The 26,687-nt window shown below is 37.8% G+C and overlaps 1 protein-coding gene across 2 annotated transcripts in view; it reads right to left on the bottom strand.

Annotated features, from left to right (window-relative positions):
- The window catches only part of TPK1 (thiamin pyrophosphokinase 1), a 427,050-nt gene that overhangs the window by 138,767 nt on the left and 261,596 nt on the right, over positions 1–26,687 (bottom strand). For both annotated transcript variants that reach the window (XM_006139890.3, XM_006139889.3), the window contains one exon: positions 25,104–25,250. In XM_006139890.3, the coding sequence (XP_006139952.1) occupies positions 25,104–25,250 (147 nt within the window). The remainder of the gene's footprint in view (positions 1–25,103; positions 25,251–26,687) is intronic.

Below are 26,687 nucleotides of genomic sequence, written 5' to 3'. Positions count from 1 at the left end.
CCACCTTTGTCATTCTATTTCTCTCTTGATCACCAACTTTTTGACTGTGATTTGCCTTCTAATATGGCTCATTTCTGAAGGAATAAGGAAAAAAAAAACATTGATAATATGGACCTCGAATTTTCTTGATGCTGTAGCAATTATTTTCCTTAGAATTACCAAAGTAACAATGAGAGATAGGGCTGTACACTATTCAATTGCTACCCAGATAAATCTGTTACTATAAAAACTGAAATTAGTTTTATATTCTTAAACAGGTATGCTTTATGAGAACGGCATTTTGTTCATCTTTATTCTACAATTTTCACCAGCAGGAAACTAGATGCACAACGAAGCTACAATTTTCAGGCAGTGCTTTTAAGTGAAACACATTAATGTAACTTCACCTCTGTCCATGTTACCCAGATTCACACTCAGTCTCTACCCTATGGCCATCCTGCACTGCAGAATTGTGTCACTTTCTCAACAACTCAAGTCTATTCGACAATGGGTATAGAGCCTGTGATATGAAAAAGAATAACCAATCCCAGCCCCAGCAACTTGAAGAGCGTGAGGTGCGTGGGCATGTGTGTCCAAATCCTGATGAGATGGAGCAATGGAGAAGGGATTACAGGATGACCATGCTCCACTAGGGGGTGCTTTCTCTCTCTCTCTCTCTCTCCTGTTTTTCTCCTGTGAGTGGCCAGTGTATGTACCATCTGCCATTTTTAAAAAATGATTTGTTCTATTTCTCATTGAATGTTGTTGGAACAGGAGCTAGGATGCCATAGGCATCCAATGGAGATAAATTAAGGTTCATTCTGCATGAACTGTCTTGCCCGATTTTCTTTTCTTTAAGAGATAACTTGACCTGAGAAAGTCTAAAAGACAAGTTTTTCAAATCAAGCAGCTTTCCACCTGTACCCCCTCCGAATTGCTTCTATTTATGTTCCCCTTCTAAGAGCTGAAGGAGTATGCCATATTGGTTTTAAGTATTAATAAATGACCATATTCATTTTTTTAAGAAACATAAAAAAATGCATTCTGAAAGGAAAGATAAATGCTATATGATGAAAGTTCATATCTAAATGTTATTAGAAATAATGTACTTTTGCAAGCAAAAGAATGATGTATACACTTTTAAAGATAAATGACACATTTTAACCTGCCACTTCTCAGATACTAATGACAAAGTATGTATACATGTACTTTCAGTCCTTTCTCCCCTAGCCCAAACTTCTATTGTCACATAAAGTAAATAAATAATCAGATAACGTCTGCTATATGAGAAGTCAGCATAGTGTGGCAGAGAGCAGAGCAGAGAGAACACAAAATGAAATATGACGCTTTATGACCTCACAGAAACCTAGTGCTTTAGACCTATCTGAATAAGGTAGAGTACTTTTCCTTCACCTGCTGCGATTAAACGTGTCGATGCATAAACATCGGATATTTGTCTAGTGTTTCTTACTGAATAGGAAACTTTTAGATAAATCTTGTTTTAAAAGGAAGAAAGGTGTAAAAGCTAACAACATTTCAGAGTGAGGAGTGATAGGTGAAAAATGTGAGAGAATTAGAGCCAAACAGAATCCAAAGCTCTTGTACTTAGGAGTACTCCTAGTTCTGGCTGTGCCGAGCTGAGCTACTAAACTGGAGATGTGTCAAGATTTACCATTTTAGAGCTTGAGTTTAGGTTGTGACAAGTCTTCTAAGCACTTAAAACTTAGATGAATATGGAGTGGATAATGAGATTATTTTTCCTGCCCTCTAATATGTAAGCCTGGTGAATGATGTATGAAAGCACCACCATTTTTATGAGGCCCCAGCAAAACGATGCAAGGCTTTGCTGTTTGTTTTTTTTTCTTTTCCTGTATCTGAAAGAAAGGTTTTCTTAATTTTAACTTCCTTAGAGTGGTCACATCCCCTGTTGGAGGAAATGTTGCCTCTATAAACATAAATAGCTAGGGTAATAGGCTTTTATTCTTAAATAACAAAAATCAAACTATGAATATAGTTTAAGATATAAAAACATTGATATGTGTTAATGACTTTATACACTAGTTAGAATTGTAGTGTTATTTACAATAACCAAAAGTATAGATACATGAACTTAAAGCATATGCATATTAATAATGAGTTGATTATAGTTTATAAAAAGACAAATTGCAGATGGATATACAATTGTGTATAGTAAGAATTACTCTTTTACTTGTATAAAAACAGAAAGTTAATAAATCTTATGAAAAGAAACACAGCTAGGAGGAATCTATTGGGTCGTCGGAAAAGTCATGACGTATTGCATAGAAAAATACGTCATGACTTTTCAGACAACTCAACAGAATTAGTCATCTTTGTGAGCTTTAGAAAAAGGGGAAAAAGATCAACTATATTAGTATTTACAATTGCTCTCCATGCCTTTATGCACTTCAGTTTTTCAGTTTTTGTCATAGAATGCAGACATTTGATATGTAGTAAGTGGGGACATACAATGCTTCTCTTTCATAGTCTGGCTTGCTTCATTCAGCCTCAGATCTTCCACATTTGTCCACTTTTGATCAATTACCAAGGTTTCACTGCTTTGTATGGCTGACTACGGAGAGCAACTGTAGATACTAGAGACAAGGGAGAAGGAGGGTAGACAATGGGCAGTAGGTGGGAGAAAATCAATGGAAAAACAAGAAGCAAACATCTAATGATCACAAAAATAGAAAATTATCTGTTGAAGATAATGTATCTGGTATACGTATATAAATGTATATGGTAATATCTTTCACTGGACTAATATATAGTGTATTCGTGCTAGGAAAACTATTTTATATGCTTCAAATACATAGTGACTGAATGTGAAAAATAAGAAATGTGAAATTAAAAAATATACATATATTAGTATTAATGTCTGACTGAAATATTTTTTCTGTTGTTTGCACACCCAGCTGTCAAGGAGAAACTTCTAACACACAAACCTGACAAGAAATGTATGGAAGTGTCTTATTTCTGATTTGAAAGTTTAGTAATAACAGTTTTGTTTTTATTAATAATAATCCTGAAGTAAAAATTGTTTCTGTTTTTAAAAGCATATACATTGAGAGGTCCACAGGCATCTTCTTCTCAAGGAAGATGGTACTGGAACTAAAAACGTCTTGATGACCATAACCAAATAACAGATTTATCCCAAAACTATCTATTTTCACATTAAACTTAAAGATGATGGAAACTTTGATTTACTTCTTGGAATCTAAATGTAAAATGGAGGAATATCACTACTCATAAAGACAATAATAAAATGCTCTATGAGATACACCCAGAAAGTCTTAACACATCCTGGGGGTTGGGGGTGAGGGAAAAGAGCATGAAGAGAATTTAAACTGTACATTTCCTGGGTAACTATGACTATATATAAAATATCTGGTGTTAGAAAACCATGAAATTATAATAAAAATGATACATGTAGCTAAAAATCCCCACTATAATACAATTTAAAGTACCTTCAGTTCCAATTTTAATGAACTATATATTTTTACTTATTATAATTCTTCTTCAATTTGACCAGAGAGAGATAGCTTGACAGAAAGAGAGCTAGAGAAAGAAAGCCACCAGGACTGGGACTCGAACTGCAGTTGGTCACATGGGAGTCCATTAACTATCACATCACCTGCCTGCCCTCAGTTACAATTTCTTAAACCGAAATTTTGTTAGTAACATTAAACAACAAAAAATTCCAAGTTTAAAACAATGACAACAGGGGCCAGCAGAAGGCAAAGTGGTTACGTCGCTGGGATTCAAGTCCTGGACCAAGTGGCTTGAAAATCACCTCGGGTGTGTGTGCATGCATCCCCAAGATGCCAGGAAGAGAATGGAGAAGGGATTGTGAAGTGGCCATCCCTTCCTCCCTGGGGGAGTGGGGTGGGGTGGTTTCTCACTTTTCCTCTCACTGTCTCTGTTTCTCTATCCCCCATGCCCCCCACCATTGCAAGTACATGTGTCCTAAGGAAAAACAAAACAAAATAACAACAAAATGACAACAAAAAAGAAAACCTTCAAGAAACAGAAAAAAAAATTAAAAAGACTAAGATTTGTAAAATCTCACTTTTAGTCCAGACTCACATATATCCAGTTGCTGACTCAGTCATCCTATCTCGAGGTCCAATGAGCCTCTCGAATTTAACCAAACAACTCCTGATTTCCCTCTGAGCCTACATCATTCCTCTACTATCAAGTTTTCAGCATGTCTGTAAATCCAATCACCATCCAACATGCCAAAAACTAAACTGATGAGCCTGTTTAAACAAAGGGCATCATGAACAAAGCTAAAAGACAGATGATGGAATGAAAAGAAGTTAATTTGTACTGTTTGATATGATGGGGGATTCATACTTAAAATATTTAAAGAATATCCACAAGTCAGTAAACAAAAGAAAATGACATCTACAATAAAAATATAGGTAAAGACTATGATGCCTAGAAAGAGATATGCAGATTCATTTGTAATTATAGAAAATTCAAATTAACAGACTGAAATATCATGATTCCTATATATTTGCACCCAGAAGTATTGGTGGGCAAATAGGGATAATCCTAAAAACACAATTGAGAGACCAGCAGATGTCATAATGGTTACGTAGCTGGACTCCCACATTGTCAAACACGGTTCTAGTCCTGGACCCGGCAACTTAAAACTCATGCTGGGTAGTGTGTGTGTGTGTGTGTGTGTGTGTGTGTGTCCAAAATCCCAAGAGGTTTCTAATACCATCTTCAATTAAAGGAACCGGAACTCCATGTAGAAATGAGTAATTCTAATATTGGGACAGAGAATAATTCCATGTGAGCCTAAAACATCCTGTAGTAGAAAGAAGCATTCAAAAATGAAGACACACATGATCACATATAAACACACAGACTCCACATCTACTTCCAGTGATCTGTAAAAGGGGCATAAACACTATGGTATTTATGATATTATTTAGGTATAATAATGGCACTACACTTAGAGATTTTATGTCTCTTCCTCTTAGAGGTAGGTACAAAAATATCTTCGAAAAATAGCCACAAAAACTAAAACAGTTTGCAAAACATATTCATACAAAAAGATTTTTAAAAGTAGGATGGCTTCTTAGGTGAAAGGAAAGGAATCCTAAGGAAAAATGGTAAAAACAAACAAAAATTCAACAAACCAAACAATGAAACAAAATGAGCAGAGATAAAAACGGCTATGAAATGAGCACGATGAACTCATCCCTTTCTGCTGGACACATACAGGAAAGAAACCAAACAAAACACAACAAATCATAACTCTACACACACTGCCTCAGACACTTTAATTTTATTGAAATTACAGGCATCACCATTCCAACAGTACAGATGAAAAAATGGAGACCCGAGTTCCTTTGGATCCACAGTAGTAAACACTTACAGTCAAAACTCACATTTCCCTGTAAGCACCAGAAGCCCCTAGGTATCACTTACATTTGTGTTTTAAATAATATAAAGTTTTTAGACCTAACAAACCACAGGATTTCAGATACCATGTTGCTTCTTCATACACTCACTAAACATCTACATATAATTCACTATAAAATACTGTCTCGTTCTAGCTCCCTCCCTTTCTTTCTTTTTAAAGATTTTTGCCATAGGGCACAAGTGCTCACCAGAGAGAGAGAGATGGAGACAGATGAAAAGTGAGAAACTGTACCCCTAAGAAGAATGGCCACACCACAATCCCTTCTCTTTCATTCTACTCTTAAGATTTTGGGCGTGTATACACACACGTCTGGCATGATTTTGAAGCCACTGGGTCTGGGATTCAAACAGTGCTTGGCTATGTGGGAGTCCAGTGCCTTTACTATCATGCTAAATGCTGGTCTCACTAGCCATTTTTCTAGTAATTCTGAATGTTTTATTTTCTCTGGGCATAACTCCTCTCCGAAAGAGCCCTATTTGTAACAAACTTTTTTTGCTTCTATGCTTGCTTATTGAGTTCGCAATATGAATAAACACTGAATTTTATCAAATGTGTCTTCAGCATCTATTGAGATAATCATGTGGCTTCGTTTTTGGAAGTAAATGAAATTTTTCAGGTAAAAAGCATTGCAGTTAAGAAAAAATAGAGACAGATTTGTAGCACAAATTTATTTCTTAATGCTGCACATCAACATTTTTATGTAAGTACTAAGTTTGAAACTGATTCGTACAATTGTTTTAAATGAAGTGTATGTTATAGATAAGATGATTTTAAAGAATAATGCAATATTTGGCTTTAGAAATGAAATTCTTTGCAGCAGCTTTCTAGATAATATACTGTATTAAGAGTTGCTGCTCAGAATCATTTTGACACTATTCAAAATGGCACTATGAATATGACTGCAATGAACTAGTGCTTCAAGGGCAGAAATCTATTTTTTTTTTTTTTTGGAGAGATTTTCGCTATAGGGCGCGTGCGCTCACCAGACAGACAGAGAGAGACATAGAGACAGAAAGCGAGAAATCACCCCCCAGGGGGGATGGTCACGCCGCAATCCCTTCTCCTCCATTCTCCTCTCGGGATCTTGGGCACGCACGCACACGCGCCCGGCATGAGTTCTAAGCCACCGGGTCCGGGACGCAAACCGCGGTCGACTACGTGGGAGTCCAGCGACATAGCCATTACGCTAACTGCTGGTTCCCAAGGGCAGAAATCTTTTTATCTAAGATTAAGTTCAATGAGCAGAGCGTAAGAGCGGCTTACTGACTTGTCTCTGCAGCCAATCAGTCCAGGTTTCTATTACTGAAAACACCTCTAATTTGCTGTTTCTGGGAAGAGTTTATGTAGTAATTAAGAGTACAGAGTAGTACATGTGCAATCAGAATGCATGGTACATCCCATTTCTGCATCTTATAAGTTGTAAATAAGGCCTTGGGTTTCAGTTTCTTCATTTGAAAAATAAGGGTATCTATTTCACTGACTTGTTATGAGTTTGCCATACAAGTTAACAACAACAACAACAAAAACACATTAATATATGTAATCACTCACCACAGTGCCTAGGACATGGTGAAACTCCATCCATACTTGTCACTATCATTATTTTTATTATTATTGAAGAACCTGACCACTCTTATTTGATAATTTTCATTAATAACTCAACATGAAGGTGTTATCTTTTTTTTTCTCTTTTTTTTTGAGAGTTTTTCTTTTTTTTTAATTAGGTGCATGCGCTCGCCAGAAAGAGACAGAGAGATAGAAAGCAAGAATTCACCTCCCCCGCCCTCACCCCCGAGGGGGGATGGCCACGCCGCAATCCTTTCTCCTCCATTCTCCTCTCAGGATCTTGGGCATGCACACACACACACGGCCGGCGTGAGTTTAAGCCACCGGATCCAGGAGGTGGACTGCAGTCAACTGCATGGGAGTCCAGTGACATAGCCATTATGCTAACTGCTGGTCCCATGAAGGTCTTGTCTTTGAACATAACTAAACCCTTTCCATGCTAGTGGTAGAAAATGAGGAACATAAGTGTCTTTCATTTTGTGCTGCAGTAGCAATCCTTGAGACATGGTGACTTATAAGGAAAAGAGGTTTATTTGGCTCCTGATTCTGTAGGCTGGAAAGTCCAAAAGCCTGGCCTGGGCATCTGCTCAGCTCTGGGGGTGGGAGGCATGTCTGCTCCACCCCACAGCTGGAACGTGAAAAGGCAGTGGGTGCCCGCAAAGACAGGGGCCAGGGAATAGCAGGCTTACTGCTGACAACCTGCTTCCATGGGAACTACTCAGTGAGAGCTTGTTCCCTTCCTGGAGGTGGACTTAATCTATTCATGAGGGACTCACTCTCATGTCTCAAACACCTCCTACTGGGCCTCACCTGCTAGCATGGAAGCATTGCGCATCAAATTTCAACATAAGTTTCCATGTGGACACTCAAACTACAGCGATAAGTGTCTGTCTGAAATAGCTGGTTCCTGAGTGGAAGGCTATGCATAGGTTCAAGCTTTCTCTAAACCCTTAACTTTGAAAAATTATAATTTGTGCATAAATGCATATTTTTATGGAAAGAAGGTTAATAGTTTTTTTTTTTTTTATCAGATTCTCAAGCACAGTCATGATGCCCAAAGAGTTCAGAATCACATGTCTAAGCTCTAAAAGATAAAATCCAAACTCTCTAGCGTGGCATAGGGGATGATAACTGCTTCCCTGCCTACTTTGTTAGCCTTGACTGTTACCACATCCTTCTCTTCTCTACCAGAAACACCAGGCTTTCAGCAAGTCCTCCAAATTAACTATACAGTTTCTTCATTGCGTATCTTTGCTTATGTTGGCCCTTCCAGGAGGTCTTCTGATCCCGTTACTCTTAGTAACCCCGACTTAGTAAACGGCACCCTTTCAGACCTAGCTCAAGAATGACCTCCAAGAATTCTTTCCATGCCTTTCTGCGGTGTGGCATGTTTCTACATCTCTGGGCTCCCAGATTTTTCTGTATATATATGTAATTTCAAATTTATTTTCTTTTATTCTGTAACACTTGTCTACTTAGTGAAGAGACTATTACCTCTTAGAGAGTAACTTACTCATTCTCAATCTAGCAAAATTCCTGAAACAAATAAGCCTTTAACATGTTGGTTGTAGGAATATGTGAAAAACGTTGTTCAACAACTTTTATCCCTCATAAGGCTTACTCTGCTCCTGAAAATACAATAAGGTATGAGATACTCTCAGAAAAGTGTATTAAGCTCTCTCTATGCATAGCTTTCAATTATTATTATCAAAATTTCAGAGAGTACTCACTTCTTAATAGGACAGCATCACTCAGGAGAAAATCAATCCTCTCTACTCTCTCTTGGGCAATATTTTTGTACATTAAACTTGCCTGATAAAATAAGACCAATGTTCTATACATTGTACCTTTTACCTTGAGGGCTCCTAAAAGGGGTGGAATTGGTTTCCTATCATAAAATATTGGAAAATCTGATATGTATGCAATGAATCGATTTGGGGGCTTCACTGTCATCCTTGAGATTTTCCACAGAGGAACAAGTCTGGCTCATTATTGCCACCATCTCAGCTATAATGGAATATTCCTCTTCCTTGATCCGAAAACTAGTAACTACCATCCAGTTCTTTCCATTTAAAAAATGTGTGTGCATGCCACAAAAGGTGAGAATAAACTAGTTCTCTATTACATAAGATATATATGGTCTCTATAAGATATATTTACTTTTTCAATGGTCTCTTCTATAACTGAATGACATTATACTAAACTCACAAATCATGTCATTTGAGACAGAATCATGGAGTATTGAGAGTGGAAGGGTCAGGCTGACATGGTTTTGAAATCTGAGTTTATCATTAACTGATGGAATAGAACTTGATGAGTCACTTTACCTTTTTTAAGACACAATTTGCTCATTTTTAAATTTGAGTCATGTCATCTCTGCCTCCTAGGCTGCTGTGAAAGCAAAAGAGTTCTCTAATGGGACTATAATAAAGTCACCAGAGGAACACTTTAAAACATGCATACCCAGAACTCAAGCACTACCTAGTCTGAATTCCCAGTATGTTATTTTGAAAAGCTACACATGGATAAAATACAGCTACTGAGACAGAGTCACACAAGAGAGTAGTAAGCAGCCAGAACAAAAGAGTGAGGGGCCAGCTGATGGTGTGGTGGTGAAGGTGGCTGGATCTCACCTGGCTGGTAGTGCAGTCTGAGTCTCAGAATGGCAGTTTGATAAGCACTCTGGCACCTGCACATTGAGGGCCCCAAATCTCAAAAAAGAGGAAAAAAGGCAGAAATGGAGAAGATGGGAGGCAGTGTGACCATCCCCTCTGGGGACTTGCTTTTTAACTTTTATCATTTTCTCTCTTTCTCTTTCTGCTGAGTGCATGCGTCCTCTGGCAAATGAAAAAAAAAAAAAAAAAAGGAAAAGAATGAGGGTAACCTAGTATATTAATGAATATAAAGTAGGTGCCAAAATACATTTTTCTATTTTTTGCTTTTAATGAGAGATTTTTGTTATAGGTGTGTGTGCTCACCAGAGAGACAGAAAGTAAGAAATCACCCTGCAGGGGGGATGGCCATGCCACAATCCCTTCTCCTCCATTCTCCTCTTGGGATTTTGGACATGCACACACATGCGCTTGGCATGAGTTTTAAGCCGCCAGGTCTAGGGCTCGAACTGCAATCCACTATGTTGAAGTCCAGTGATGTAAACATTACGCCACCTGCTGGACCCACCAAAATATATTCTTAAGTAGAAATAAAAAGTGCAGACAGATGGTCACAGAATACTAACTTCTACATAAAAAGGGAAAATTAGAATATATATGGACATATTTGTTTTGCTTTTGTTTGTATTTTTTGAAAAACATCTGAAAGATTATGAAAAAGGATGGTGGTGTTGAGGACAGGAATAAAAGTAAGACCTTTAAGGATACCTTTTTATTAAACTTTATCTTTTGAACTCTGTAATTAGTTTAAAATAATTGAAAAATACTACTTTATAATTTTTAATAAACAAAAAATAAACCCAATATTATGTCAAATTGATAGCATAGCCACAGAAGGAATGAATATTTCAAGGGACAGATTTTTAGGTACAACACTCTTACTGGGATACAATTTAAAGACAGAAAAATCTGCAAAGAAATCTTCAATTTATTCAGTACTTTTAATATTAATATTAATAGAGGCAAAGCATTCAGGGGACACAGAAGTGGAGGATTGTTTGTTGATGGTGACATGCATGGTAGCATCTTTGACCGGACTGGTGTGTGGTGTATTCATGCTGGGAAGATTCATTTTGCAGGCTACGGTGATGTACAGTGACTGAATATATAAAATAAATTTTAAAAAATAGTAGTAATATGGGAATTATTGTTTTTAAAACTAGTCCTTATATTTTACAATATAAAGCAAGTATATTAATTCTTTTTTTAAAGAATTATTTTATTTAACTTTATTTACATATTCATTTATTTATTTTAATTTGACCAGAGAGGCACAAAACGAGAGAGGGGAGGGGGGTAGTAAGAAGGCAAGCTGCCAGGTCTGAGACTCGAACCATGGTAGGCCATGTGGGAATCCAGTACCCTTAACCACCATGCCACCTGCCAGCCCACAAAAGTATTATTTTGAAGCAGGATTTTTTTATTTAAAGAACTATAAATATATAGCAAAAACAATTTTAAAACTACATATTGAAATGAATTCAAAATATCAATTCACGTACACACACATCCATAAATATGCATGTATACACACACACACATCCATAAATATGCATGTAAACACACAGGCATACTTTTCCTTAGCTCTGTTCACTGGGAGTCTAGAAACAATGCCACCATAGTAGAAATAAGTACACCTATTACTCAGATCTTAAGTTGGTAAATGTTATCATTCCCCATGTTATAGTACCTAGGATAATGTGATTGATAATTGCAATTTACTATCAAATGACTAAAAAAACACACATATAAATAAATAGCATATCTGAGAAAATGTTAAAAAATTAGAAACCATTGGTTATAATATGCTATTTATTGTATTTTTTCAAACTCTGTAAAAACATGCAAGTTTTCATAATAAAAAAGTTGACTAGGAAGGAAAAAAGCTATATTGATAATTTCAGCGCACCCTCCTAACTGAACCACTCTTAGTGAATAGAAGACACTTCTTTTGAAGTCCTCCATATGGATCTAATGAAATTTTGAGAGTAAGCATAGATTCTTAAGTACAGGTACACAGCAGAGCATTGAAGTAGAATTTAGAGAATTCCTGGGAATTTATAGAGAATTAATAGATTTTCCATGCACTCACAATGTTGTTCTATGCATATTTTCCTTATCTGAGGAACAGGAAAATGTACCTTATCTGCTTGTCTAAAGGAGTTGCTAGGAGAATCAAATGAGATGATGAGTACTTCATAAACTATGTCATATAACTCTTGAAAGCATTATTTTTGGTAATTTTCCAGCCTCACAGAGACTATTTTATAAATTATGCATGGCAGCCAAGATATTTCAGTAGCATATTAATATTCAGTATGTCTTCGACATTTAGACTCTCCTATCTACTTACTGCTATTTAAGCAGCTTCCCAACCTCCTTCAGAAGATAATATGGAATTGAGAACATAACTAATCCCTTTCTGTGTCAAAATAAGTTTCCCTTTTTCTCCTCTTTTCTCTCTCTCATCTTAAGTTATACTGATAATTTACTTCCTTACACTGAAGGTTTTTAAAACTTTATTACATAATTTTGAATACATATAAATTTAAGTTTCATAATTCAGATAATAACAGTTATGAAGGATTGAATGAAGCTTTTTACAAGATACATAAGATAGTGATTCAAAAAAAAAATCCCTCCTAATAAATCTAAGATTTAAAGTATTTATTTTCCTTACAAAAATTATCTTAGAGGAACCAAGATTCTTGGTGTGTGTGTGTGTGTGTGTGTGTGTGTGTGTGTATCTGTATGTCCTATATGTCTCATGTGCTATATGTAGGGAGTAGGTAAGACACTTTATACCATTCCTCAAAAAATGTCCAAGGTTTCCAGAGTAAAAGTGTAGGTGGAATAAATGCCCTCACATTCTACTGCTCCTAGCTCAGCTTGGTTTATATAAATTTTCCCCCTTCTCTTTACTTTCAGTTTTGAGCACTTTTCTAACAAAAAAGATCAAAATTCTCCCAAATCCAAAGGGGAAATGCTAATTGGCTGATAGGTGGAACAACTCAGCTGAAGCTATATGGAGTTCTTTATAGAGAAAGTTTCACTTGCGCCAATCTTCTTCCCAGAGGCTCGTTTCATTTCCCTGCTGGTAAAATTCAAATCTCTTCATGGTTCATTGATACCGCATTGGCAGCCTTTTGTTTTCAATCAAGAGAAGATGCTGAAGCAATGCTCAATTGAACTAAGTATACATGGCACAGTGTACTTGTGTCCTTGCCATGAAGGACTGTGGGAGGGGGGATAAAGAAAAAGATGACATCCCACATCCCATATTCCATTACTTTCCCTAGAATTGGATTATGATAAATTATGATGACAGAGCTCAGACAAATGCTGATGCCATCTTTTCTATTATCTTACCTACACACACCACTCTTATGGATTGCATCAAGTCTCCAAAACCGATTCTCTGTCACTCCTGGTTGAAATGAAAGGCCAATGCGCACCTAAGTTTTCAAATGGTTTTCATGGAGATTGAATTTGATATTTCCTCCCTCACTACTTTGGCATCATTGGGGATCGCCATTGGTTTTTGCTGATGGGGCATATTTCTATAAATGTCCCTTAGTCAAAGTCTTCTTCAAGGTCAAAACCTTGCAAGTTATGTGGTGAGTGGTGGCTGTCAGGGTTGTGTTTTACTCCCTTCCCTTTGAGACATCATTATATCCAAGTTGCGTTAACGCCTATCACCTCCACCACCATCACACATTTGCTTGGCAATAACAGACTATCAGCCACTCAGAGAAGCTGTCATCCCAAAGGAACTTCCAACCAACTAGAACGAAAGCGAATGTCAAATGGGAAATAGTGGAGCAAGCCACAGCTCTGACCTGGGGAACCTACACAATCTATATTTTATAAGAGAAAGAATAATAAATACTTACGATAATAGCAATAATCCATTTTTTATTTATCTGAAACTTCCTATTTATTTAGACTTGCCAAGCATCAAGTAAATATGCAATAACATATTTTTTAAGGTTTAGAATATAAGAAAAGTTACAGCAATATGTTTTGTTTTATGCTTAGATTATTTGAGGCCTTTAGAAAAAAAAAAAAAAGATTTAAAAACGTGTTTGGGGAACCTGCAGATGGTGTAATGGACTCCCATATAGTTGACTCCTGTTCAAGTGCTGGACCCAGCGACTTAAAACTCACGCCAGGCTCTAATGCATGTGTGGCCAAGAAGAATGGAGGAGAAGGGATTATGGTGTGGCCATTCTCCCTGGGGGATGATTTCTCACTTTCTGTCTTTCTCTGTCTCTCCAGTGAGCACATGCACACCCTACAGCAAAAATCTCTCCCAAAAAAACAAACAACAAAAAGAATCCAGAGTTTGATCCAAATGCCCTCCTTCCCTGATTTATATGTTAAAATCTTATGTATAGTATGATAGAATTAAGAGGTGGTGCCTTTGGCAGGTCATTAGGTCAGAGGATGTAGCCTGTTATTAAAAAAAAAAAAAAGGCCCTAGAGAGCCAAGTTGTCCCTTACACCTCTGTGAGGACACAGAGGGGAGCAATCCATGAACCATGAACCAGGAAATAGGCCTTCACCAGACACCAAAGTTTGTGGCAACTTCATCTTGAACTGTCCTTCATCCAGAATTGTGAGAAATAAATTTCTGTTGTTTATAAGTTACCTAGTTTGTGGCATTTTGGTAGCCCAAATGAAATAAGATAAAAAGTAATAAAAATGATTCAGATGAAAAAAATTTAGAGTATGTTTGGAAATGCTGACTGGAAGATAGAAAATTTGAGTAGGGTTTTACATAGAGATTAATTTAGATAAAAAAAAAATGTTGGTAGAAAATAATGAGTTCAAAATAGAGAAAAGTGTAGTTGTGTTCAGTTTGGAAAGCAACAGATAGACTAGTCTTTCCTGACCAGAAAAATAGCTCTCAATGTCTGACTGGGAGGTTCATGCCTTATCCTCAGACCAAGGATGCTCCAGGAGAAAAGGAAGAGGGAATTGTAGAGCTGAGGGTGGATCAGAATGTTCTTGTGTTGGAAGATAAATATGGATTAAAAACAACTCGAAAAGTACTTCTCCAATGTATTCTGATATACACTTGGCGTCCATAAATAAGCAAGCCATTTACAAAGATGCCACATAGCAGATCCTGGCCATGCTCAGAAAGGCATAAATGCATAATTCCAAACTCAAGTGTTATGGTTTTGTTTGGTTTTAATGTGGAAAATGGCCTAACAGAAATGATTTCGAGCCATCATCAGTTTCTATGTTAGTCCGAAAAATTCAATTGCTATAAAGAACAATGAACAAATTTAACAATAAATAAGAGATATGTACTCCTACTGTCCTTTTCATTTGACACTCCGCTCACAGTATTCTGGTTTCTACCCACAGTGTGCCATGAAAACTGCCATACAGAATTTCTTCTTCACTGTCTGTCAAACCCATTGCATTCTTTTTATTCTTGACACTCTAGCTAACCACTCCCTTGCCTCTTAAGACTCTAAACCACCCTGATTTTAGTGACATCATTCCCCTTTTCAGTCTCTCTTTTCCTTTAAGGTATGAAGTAGGGTGTTCAAACATCTGCCATTGCTCTTTTTACTCTTTTCACCTTGGTAAGTCTAACTGACAAGAATCCACTTCTGAGTTTTAACCATGTGTGTACTGATGATTCTCAAGGTATCCCTCCAGAAAAGACTTCCTATCCTCTTAGGCAACTTCACATGGTTCCAAAGACAGACATCTTTTTCTATCCCAGAGTCAAATGACCATCTTCCCATTTCGATCTGTTCTCATATTCTCGATTGCAAAGAAGGGCAGCACTTAGCTGCCTGATCCTGAACCTAAGTACTACATTGTCTCATCCATCTGTGTTTCTGCAATTAAGTCTTCAGAACACACATCACACTGCACTGCATCATCTGCCCTTCATGCTCATGTTTACCTCTTAAGTTCAGTTTCTCATTTTTTCTTGAATTGCCAAGAGCGTCAGTCAGCCTTGTCCCTTATCAATCTGGCCTTCACACTGCTACCAAACTAAACTTTCTAAAATGTCCCTCATATGCCACTCCTTATAAAAATGCTTAATGCCTGTTCTTTGCTGTCAATACAAAGACTATCTTCCTGGGAATGTGACCAAGGCCCCCCCACCACCTACTCTGTGGCCTGTTCTCCTCTAGCTGCGTTGCTTATGGTCCCCACGACCTAGCAGGTTGCTGTTCCCCAAACGTGCCAAATATCTAAGAGCAGGTAGTTGTTGCGCATTTTATTTCTCCCACAGTAAATGTCTCCATGCCTTTCTTTTCCGAACTTATTACTATTCTGCAGTTCAAACATCATCTCCCCTGAGACATTGTCCACATATCAGCACTTGCCCTGAATTAGATGCTTTTTTCCCTGCCATCCCCATGCCAAGCACCCAGTGTTGTTTTACAATGTATTAGTATTTTGGGGGTTGGCCCCCTAGACTGGTAAGAAGCTGGATCTTATATACCTGAATGTGGTTTGAATCCCAACCCCAGGGGCTTGAAAAACATTCGGGGTATGTGCATGTGCATGCCTCAAATACCAACAGAATGGAGGAGAGGAGGGGGAGAAGGGATTGTGGCATTGCCATGTCCCTTTGGGGGGATGCTTTCCTCCTCTCCTTCTGTCTCTCTCTGGAGAGTCTATGTGCTCTCTAGCAATTAAACTTTTTGCAAATCTATTTCTGAATTTTAATACTCATTCTTCTGCCTCTTCCACTAAACTATGACCAGTAGAATAGAGGCTCCCATTTCTGAACTGTTCTGCACTGCCCACCACAGTGGCTTATCACATAAGAGATGTTTAAAGATTATTTATGACTGAAGTTTTCTGAGCAGGAAACCAATGGACCAGAAAACAACACCTACAGAATAAATACCTTATGAGTGTGTGTTTTAACCTTTTAGTTAAAGAACATTAGTAGCATCAAACATGGATAAATCCATGGGGGGGGGGTGTTACACATTACTTATAAGCGGTAGTGGGGCATGATCTATAATTTTACTGTCTTATTTCACATTAAAATATAGATTGTCCCATTAGATACTATATTAACACACACTACAACAAGATAGGTTTTTGTATTCAATATTTTAAATGTCATTTCGAGGAGAGGGGAAGTGTGAAGACAGTAGAAAGGAAAGGATGTTTACATAATATGTGTGTCTATGATGTAGAGAAGGATCTGCTGCTCAGGTTTAGCAGAACAGACCAGCCAAAAGAAAGCAGCAAGCAGGGACCAGCAGTTAGCGTAATGGCTATGTTGCTGGACTCCCACATAGTTGACCATGGTTCAATTCCCAGACCTGGTGGCTTAAAACTCATGCCAGACGCATGGGCATGCCCAAGATCCCAAGAGAAGAATGGAGGAGAAGGGATTGTGGCACGGCCATCCCCCTGGTGGGTGATTTTTGCTTTCTGTCTCTCTGTCTCTCTCTGTCTTTCTGGCGAGTGCACGTGCCCTATAACAAAAACCTCTCAGAAAAAAAAAAGAGGAAAGCAGCAAGCAAAGCAAGGGCACTCTTTAGGTCAGACACTGATCACTAAGTGGCAGAACCCTTCCAGGCAAGCAGGCTTAGCACAGAGTAGGAATGGGGATTAGCACCTCAACTTTCGGAAGAGGAAGGGTGGTTGAGGCGGCACAATGTATGAGCCATTTATAGGTATAAAATGCCTTGCGGTCCCTCTTTACACTATCCCTGTGTGAGATCTATTTCATTTCCAGCATCACTTTCCTCCCAGAAAGACACTGTGTCTGACCTTGAATAGATCACACAAATGTCCTTGCAATTGCTCATCCACAAAATAGCTTCAATAAGGCTTTGCACTATTTACACTAATATTTAAAGACTATATGCTACTATATAGTTTATAATAGATGCACTAAAAAGCAAAGCAACAACAAAAATTATATGAGAAGATATGGGGTAAGGATAAAATAAAAATGATTATCCCAAACAAAGGAATTATAATCAGGTGATAAAGAATGAGATGATTATCGAAGTTGTCTAGAACTAAGGACTCTGAGATTCCCTGCGCTGATGTTTTCACTGATGAAACTGTGTTGGACAAGTGCATGCATGGGTAGATGGACCCAGATCCTCAGTTCTCAGCAGAAACCACCATGCATTCTGTGAATATTCATCTCTTCCTATCAGACTATTAACATATTTCATCATATTCATTACCAATACAACAAATGTATAATATATAAAATGACAGGAGTTTACACAGTAAATAATGGACCCAGTGAGAGAAGAGGGGAAAAAAAAAAAAGAAGAAACCGAAGCAGCAATAAAGCATGAGTAAGATTACAAGAAAGAAGTATTTAAAACATATTTAGAAGTTTGTTCAAGTGAGATAAAAACTGACAGAAGTCTGCTCTGTAACATCATTCTCCTATTTCAGACACTAGATTCCTAAACAGGGATGCTGAACCAACGAGCTTTAGGATAATGTAAAAGGCATGCCTTATTAACTCCTGGACATCTCATTTCTTGGTCATAAATCCTATTAACTTGTATTACAAACTGCCATAAAACTGAGAGATAAAAGATAATTTATGCTCAGTGTACAGAAGCTAATGTTTCTGTCCTCCTGGGAAGCACAGGACCAGAAAATGAGCAAGTGTATGGGGAAGTTGGAGCCACCCACACCCTGCATGGGCAGCATGATAAACACGGCCCTGCATGCCTGTCTTCGCAGGAGCAGAGCCTGACTAGTCACTGACATCAGGAAGGCTTCATGTCTAGACGTCTCTCAGCTGCGGGCGGGGTGGAGGACAGGCACAGCAGTAGGCAACTGGACCCCTGTGGTTCATGCGCATGTCATTACCCAGGCTGGCCCACATGTCCACACGTCCAGCATAAGGATGTGAGGAAATGCCTGTCTCTGTCTCTCTAATGGAAGAAATAAATAAACCCATATAAGTTATCATCTATCTATCTAAATACATATATAAATATGTGTTTATATATTATTTTTATAATATATAAATATATGTGTGTATATATATTATTGATAAAATATGATAATATATGATAGAAACATAAAATATGGGACCAGCTAGATGGCATGGTGGTTAAGGTTGCTAGATCCCACATGGTCGAGTGTGCGATTCTAAACTTGAAACCAGTGGCTTGAAAAACACACTGAGTGTATGTGTGTGCAAGCCCCAAATCCTATGAGTAGAGACTGTGGGATTGCCATCCCCCTTGAGGCAGGTGTTTTCTCACCCTCTAAACCCTCCGCTCTCTGTCTCTTTCCAGTGAGTTCACATATCCTACAATTTTTAAAAGAAAAAAATTATAATTAAAAAAAATTCTAAGAGTCTCTAAAATATTTCAAAAAATCTCCTGCTCAGTGAAGGTGATGCTGTCTGACTAGAAACAGATTTTTGAAGTAAAGGAGAGATGTTTACTTTTTAGGGAAGAACTGTTGTGCATCCTATTTTTAATTTTCCATTTTAAAATGGCAGATTGAACAGTCCTTCAGAATAAATACTGTATTTTCACTCAGAATGATTTTTTGACCCCACTAAGTAAAATATGCCAGAATACAATATTAAAAGAGACTTAAATACCAAAAAAAAAAAAAAAAAAGAAACGAAGAAACAAAGAAACAAACAACCAGCTAAGGAGTCAGCAGGCAGTACAGTGGTTAAGGTGCTGGACTCCCACATGGCAACCACAATTTGAGTCCCACATCTGGAGGCTTAAAAATCATGCTGGGTGCATGTATATACATGTCCCAAACTCCAGGACAATAAAAGAGAAGGGACTGCGACATGGCCATCCCCCCTGGGTTGCAGGGGTGATTTCTCACTTTCCCTTTCACTGTCTCTTTCCAGTGAGCACATGTGCTTTTTGGCAAAAATCTTGAAAAAAAAAAAAAAAGCTAAAAAAAATCCAAAGATATTTTCATATTCATAAAGACTTGAAACTACTCTCCTCTACCCTTGTTTTAAAATTCAATTTATAATTAACAAAAATAAGCCACAGAAAGGGACTTGAAAAGAGAATATTGACTTTAGACTGGAATGAACTAAACAACTTCAAGTAAACTGCTACCAGGCATACAGGTCAGTCCCAAATGACTAAAATTATTCTAATGAATGAAAGATGATTATTTATTTATGCAGCCTACTGTCATCACACAGTCTCACATGTAGACTCTCCAAAAGAAGCACAGAACATCATAGAAACACCAAGATAATTTGAAGATATGGAGGCATTTTGAAAAAGATTGAGAGACACACATTTTAATTCCAGGGTACAGGACTATCCTAGCTAAATAATATTAGCATAGCAGATGTAACACTTATTCTCCTGCCAAACTACACTAAAAAATTTATCAGCCAAACAAACAGTTCCCATAAGATGTCTTATTCCTAATATCTTTAATTTCAGACAATCTAGAATTATAAAACAAATTCTAGAAGATGTTGTTCTTAAACCTAATATTCATAATAATTAACATTTATATTGAATTTTACCAACTTTGACATAGTTTATCAAAGCTCAACAGTAATCTCATTTAATCTGCTTATATGAATAAGATTAACGTTATGTGTAGATTTTTTTTTTTAGTTTAGAAAAGTTCAAAAAGTCATTTTTTTGAGAGATTTTTTTTTGCTATAGGGTGCATGCGCTCGCCAGAGAGAGAGAGAGAGAGAGAGAAAAAGCGAAATCCCCCCCCCCAGGGGGGATGGCCACACCACAATCCCTGCTCCTCCATTCTCCTCTAGGGATCTTGGGCACGCACACACACACACGTCTGGCGTGAGTTTAAGCCACCAGGTCTGGGACTCGAACCATGGTCAGCTATGTGGGAGTCAAGCGACGTAGCCATTACGCTAACTACTGGTCCCCCAAAAAGTCATTTTTCTTAAATTTAGGGGTAAAGCAACAAAGTGGAGTATACCCTTAAAGTGCATCCAACATTTGTCCTATTTTAAAATGATGCCATGGAGAAATACATTAAAATGCATACATACATATATACACACATACATGCATACATACACACAGCAACTGACCACCCAGGTATAGGCTGCTTATGGATAATTACTAGCATATAGGCTGAAACTTGTTTTAAGGGCTTATCATTTGCATCTTAGTTCGTTAACCCCATGAAAGAGGAGATGCAATGTAATGGAAAAAGTGTCCCATCAAATAGTCACACAATTGTCCCTTATTGTGTGACTATATTAATTTGTTTTACTTTCTTATGATATTGTTACAAAGCTCAAATAAGATGCTTACTATAAAAGTATCCAAATTACATTCTTCCTCAATAGCTATATGTGAACTTTAATCTTTAATCTTTTGTCCCCACATTATGAGATAATTACTTTTTTAGGGTAAGGGAATTTTCTAGCTGTTACAATGGCACAGTATCAACTTTACCACAGAGAAAATGCAAGGGCATTGTGTTTGGGAAGGTAGGCTACATGGCTGCACTGCATGTGCTGATTATTGTGTGTGGAGAACTGGGCATTCTGCTTTAACAACTAACCGCAGTCTAACTTGTTTCACACTGCATTTCAATAAACTGTAGGGCCGGGAGTGCAGAATTTCTTCAAGACTTTCGTTTTGAAGAGACGTCTCTGGGCCTGGGAGTATGTCCTCTTCCTAGGTCAAAGCCTCCATTTCACAGAGTGCCCTGTAGTCGGGTGGAGCAGCAAAACTGCGTCCCACCACAGGAGACACACGCCACACCCAGGCCCAACCTTGAAAGGCATGTGACGGTGCTTCCCAGCCAGCCTTTCCGCCAGCCGCGGAACATGTTCCAGGTGGCTTAGATATCAAATAAACAATGCTACCTGAACTATGTTGGATTTCTTACTAATGAGAAAAAAACTCAATAAACTTAATCTCAGGTAAGCCTCTGGATTTAGGGTTAATGACTACTGCACCACAGCAGGGGTAGGACCTGACCAGCAAAGGCAGTATGGTAGATTACCACACTGACCAACTGAAAGTAACAAAAATACTAAAAAGTATTAAGGGAAGTCTTTTGAAATGCTTGGAACATTTGTTAAAAAACAAAACAAATAAAAACCTTAAAAGCCAACTACTAGGTTTCGATATTTAAAAAAAAAAAAAAAAAAAAAACTCTAAAGCTAACTCTCATTTTGCAGAAGTTACCGAATCTAGAACTAGAGCTTCAGATTCTGAGGCCTCCGAGTATGGAAGGTCATAAGGAGACAAAGCTCGAGGCCTGCGGAAGAGGAATCTAAATGGACTGCACAGGAAGCAGAGGTCTCACTGGAACTCATGCTCCTGCTGGACTGCTAGACAAACTGGCCAAAGCTTGACCACCTAAATGGAGCAGAGAAGAAGGAAAAAAAATCTCCCCTGAGTGCGTGCAAGTAGACTTCCAAATTCCAGCACTGTTACACTCAGAATCCACACTGTCTAGATGGTCCAAAAAAGTCCCACATAATGTCCTAAATTGTTAATGTCTCCAAGGAAATAGGCTAGGAGAACACTCTGGAGTCTGGCAAGGGCAAATGTAAGTTCTCCTTGCATTTAATTTTTCTTTTTAAAATTAATTAATGAATTTCTCAAGAGAGGATAGAGAAAGGGGGCAGTATCCCCTATAGGGATTCCATACACAATGATCCAACTTAATCTCGGCCAACTTAGATATGTGCCAGACACACACATATGTGCCCGGTGGGCTTGGGAAAGTCTTGGGACACAAACTCAGGACTGCTTCCACGCAGATCCAGCTGCTTTGCGACTGCGCCACTGCCTGGCCCTCCTTGGACTAAATTTTAATCCATGCCTCCATAACTCCCACAGGTAAAGTCCTCAGAAACATGAGGTCATGACCCCAAGACACAGAAGAAATTGAGGTTACAAAATATAAGACAAAAGAGAACTTAAAAGTTAACTGACTCATGTTAGAATTATACTTGAATACAAAATAAATTTGATAATTATGTTTTAAGACAGAATACTGAAAACGTAAGTAAGGGGCAAACACATAAGAAACACATAAGAAAGCAGAATCATAACAGCTCAGTGAGCTCAGCAACAGAGCAGACATAGCTGAAGTCGGAGTAGAAGCACAATACGCAGGTGATGAAGAACTTCAGAATGCATCTCAGAGTGACTAAGACGGAGAAAACACACAAGACAAATTTTGAGATCTATATGATATAATTAAAGAAACTTATACATTGGAGCTGTAAAAGAAGGGAGAAAGAGAATAGGGCAATATGAAAACAGAATGGTTGAGAGTTTTCCAGAACTGATGACAGACATAATCTCTAGATGGAAAAAAATGCAGTGATCCCTAGATGAGTGTATTTTAGAAAGCCCACAATTATTCCAATCATACTAACGAGACAGAATATGAAAAACAATAAAAAGATCTTAAGTTGTTTTTAAAGATCTGGCTTATTCTATCCATATTTCAATTTTACTTTAAAAATTATTGTACTGCACTTTTAACTAGTAATCTTTTTTTTTTTTTTAACTAGTATTCTTTTAAGCAAAGGGTCAATACAGAAGAAATTACAGTTGACTATGTTAGCTATATAACCCATAAATTCAGGACACTATAATATAGCTCAATGCTTCACAATGGTAGAAAATGTCAGAGTTCAGAAACTTGGGAAACTGTGGTGTTCAGTAAATATGTAACTGAATGAGAAATCTAAGAAGCGTATTTATGCATATCATACTGCCAGTTCAGATCTTTTAATATCTTCCCATTACCTGTGGCAAAAAGCTCACATTCCATTGTTTGAAACCTAAGGCTCTCTGCAGTCTCCTTCGATGGACAGGAACTGGAGAGCAAGGTCCTCTGTAACCACTTACCTTTATCCACCACTGCCACACAGCACAGTAAGTGGCAGGCACTCATAACTGCTGACTGCATGAATGGATAGTATGGAGTTTAAAATCTGAATTATTCAGCTCCCTTTCCACACTTTTCCAGGAAGAAACAAAGGTAGGCAATGAAAACATCCAGAAAGAAAACGGAGAAACTGACTAAACAATGGTTAAGTATGCACCATATTAGCTACATTAACCAAACGCCAATATTTAGTAATGGCATGCTGTAGATGGTGAAGAGCAGAGTAAAATTATAAATAGCACATTATAGTGAGAGACAAAAAAAAGAGAGAACTATTGTCTTTTTTTTGGGGGGGGGGATTATGCACTTGCCAGAGAGAGAGAGAGAGAGAGAGAGAGAGAGAGAGAGAGAGAGATAAAGTAAAAATCATCCCCGAGAAGGGATGGCCATGCTGTAATCCTTCTCCTCTGTTCTCCTCCTGAGATTTTGGGCACAAGTGAATACATGCCCATTGTGAGTTTTAAGCCACCGGGTTTGAGACTTGGAACACACAGTTGGCTATGTGGGGTCCAGTGCCTTATCCTCCATAGCACCTGCTGCCCTTACCCACTGCCTTTTTACAAATATCACCAAATGATATTTTTTTAAAATGAAATGCACCAAGCAACCTTATGAAATGTTAATGTAGTAAGAATCCTGTCCTATGTACTATATGTTCTTTCACTTTCATGTTTTTATTTAATTATTTATTTTTCCCATTCCAATATGTATTGATATGTTTATTTATTTTTATCTTTGATCTGTAACTTAGTTTTTAATTTACATTTAATCACTGTATGTGTTTATAGCACACTATGTAGGTTCTCAAAGCATAATGCATTGCATGTCAAGCGAATCAAAGATATTACCACACATCGTAACTGTCCATTTGTGTGTCTGTTAATTGTTCTTTTTTTTTATCTCCCCTGCATCCCTCTCTCCCACCTCTAACTGTCCACCCCTTCCTAAAAAATCCCTGGTATCTACATTTGCTCTCTCTATTATATTTTCCAGTTACTGACATTAGGTACAGATATTCGGTATCTATTGATAGAAAATTTTCTTGATGTTTATCATTGGAAATGAATGATGTTATCATTAGAAATTCATTCTGAAGTCACAAAATTAATAACCAGGCAACCTATGAATAGTAAAAGTTAAAGATTATCTTTTAAGTGCTTGACAAAATCAAATCCAGTTTCCAATTATAACGACAACACTCAAAATATATGAGAATTCTATTTGAAATATTTGCTAAGCCTCGAGTTTCCCCGATGGAGTTTTTTCTCAAGTGTCATTCATGTTCAGCTGCTCAAAATGCAAAAGTGCTAAGTTTAATTCTTAGTCAATTTAATTAAAAGTTACACGATTTTCTTTCCTTTCTGGTCCAATAAAATAAAAACTTTTGAAGCGTCTCCTCCACATATTGCTGTTCAGTGAAGACAGCCACAACTTCAAGTTCACTCAGTTAAAGACACAAGCAGGTTCAATGTTTCCTCCTAGTTTCTGCAAAGGGCTAGAAGTTTCGCGGGAGCAACGTGCTAACATTACATTGGTTTTTCACTTACTGGCTGGAGCAGGTAGATGAGCGATTCCTCTTGGATTATTATAATTGGCAAAGGAGTGATGTGAGTTGCTTGGAACAGGGTATTCACAGATGCCATAATCTGGTCAAAACGCCCAGCAAGACCTCCCAGTGTCACGATCACATCAACCTAATCAAGGCAGGTAAAACTAGAAGTCACACATTTAAGTACAAATTCCAAGTTTATTCACTTAGAAAATTAGCCAACTCTTCCTTTGAAACTCTGTTTATGGTTCCATTCGTGCTGAAGTCTGCTCTGATTTATAAAGTATCAATGCAGTCAAACCTGGTTTATTGATCATGAAACAAAGGGATGAAAGAGCTCAATTAAAGATTTTTAAGAAAACCTTACACACAATAAAAATGGTAGGTGGACTCTCACAAGGCCAACCATGGTTCAAGTCCCAGACTTGGTGGCTTGCTTTCTCAATATCCCTCCCTCTTTCTCTCTCTGTCTCTCTCTGGTCAAATTAAAATAATAATAAATTAAAATAACTTAAAAAAAAAACTAACAATAAGAATCACTCTATCCAGTACAAAGTAGAAGTTGTTTAAAAATAGGGAGTATTGGGACCAGCAGTTAGCTTAATGGCTATGTCGCTGGACTGCCATGTAGTTGACCTCAGTTAGCGTCCCAGACCCAGTGGCTTAAACTCACGCCGGGCACGTGTGCATGCGTGCCCAAGATCCCGAGAGGAGAATGGAGGAGAAGGGATTGCGGCGTGACCATCCCCCCTGGGGGGGGGTGATTTCTCGCTTTCTGTCTCTATGTCTCTCTCTCTCTGTCTGGCGAGCACACGCGCCCTATAGCAAAAACCTCTCCAGAAAAAAAAAAGACAGAAAAATAGGGAGTATTTGGTTTTTAAGTTTTAAAATAAAACATTTTTTAAAGCTTATATAACATGTAATCTATAAATACAGCATGATTTTAGAAGAATAACTTGTTTCAAGTATCAATAGGGCCTGCTGAATTCCCAGAAGAATGATTGGTCATATTAGCTCCATGAAGCCAAAGACTGTGTTTCTCTGGATCAATGGCTATAGCTGTGTACTTTGTATACTGCCTAATACATACAAGATACCAAAGAGTTTTATGAATCAATAAATGAAGGCATTATAAGAAATGTATCATTTTTTTCTTTAGCCTAAGGAAAAAACAGATTTATTGCTATGCTGTAGGAATATATAAATCAGCATAGGGCTTCATAAGAGCACTAAAAGTAAATTACATAGAAGAACCAAGGAGTTTGGAATGAATTCCTATTTCTGACATTATCAGTAAGTAGGGAAAATGAGAAAGATTAGAAAATTGGAACTGGATGACGTCATAAGCACAGACCGAGGAGGGCGGCTTTTTCAGATTCTCTCTCCGCACGTGGCGCTCAGTTCCTCCCACGTGGTCGCTGGGGAGAACCTGCCGCTGTGCTGACCGGGCTCTGCCAGACACAGTGTCCATGACGATAAATTTTAGAATTTTTGGTCTCTTTTTCCATGAAAAGAAAACATACTTGAATTTTGATGGAATATTTGTGTCAGTCCAGAGATAGCCCATCATCTTGATGAATTT

Source organism: Tupaia chinensis, unplaced genomic scaffold (genome assembly GCF_000334495.1).
Source record: "Tupaia chinensis unplaced genomic scaffold, TupChi_1.0 Scaffold000010_1, whole genome shotgun sequence".
Lineage (NCBI taxonomy): Eukaryota > Metazoa > Chordata > Mammalia > Scandentia > Tupaiidae > Tupaia > Tupaia belangeri.
The sequence above is the reverse complement of the archived record's forward strand: the minus strand, read 5'-3'. Positions and strand labels throughout refer to the sequence as shown.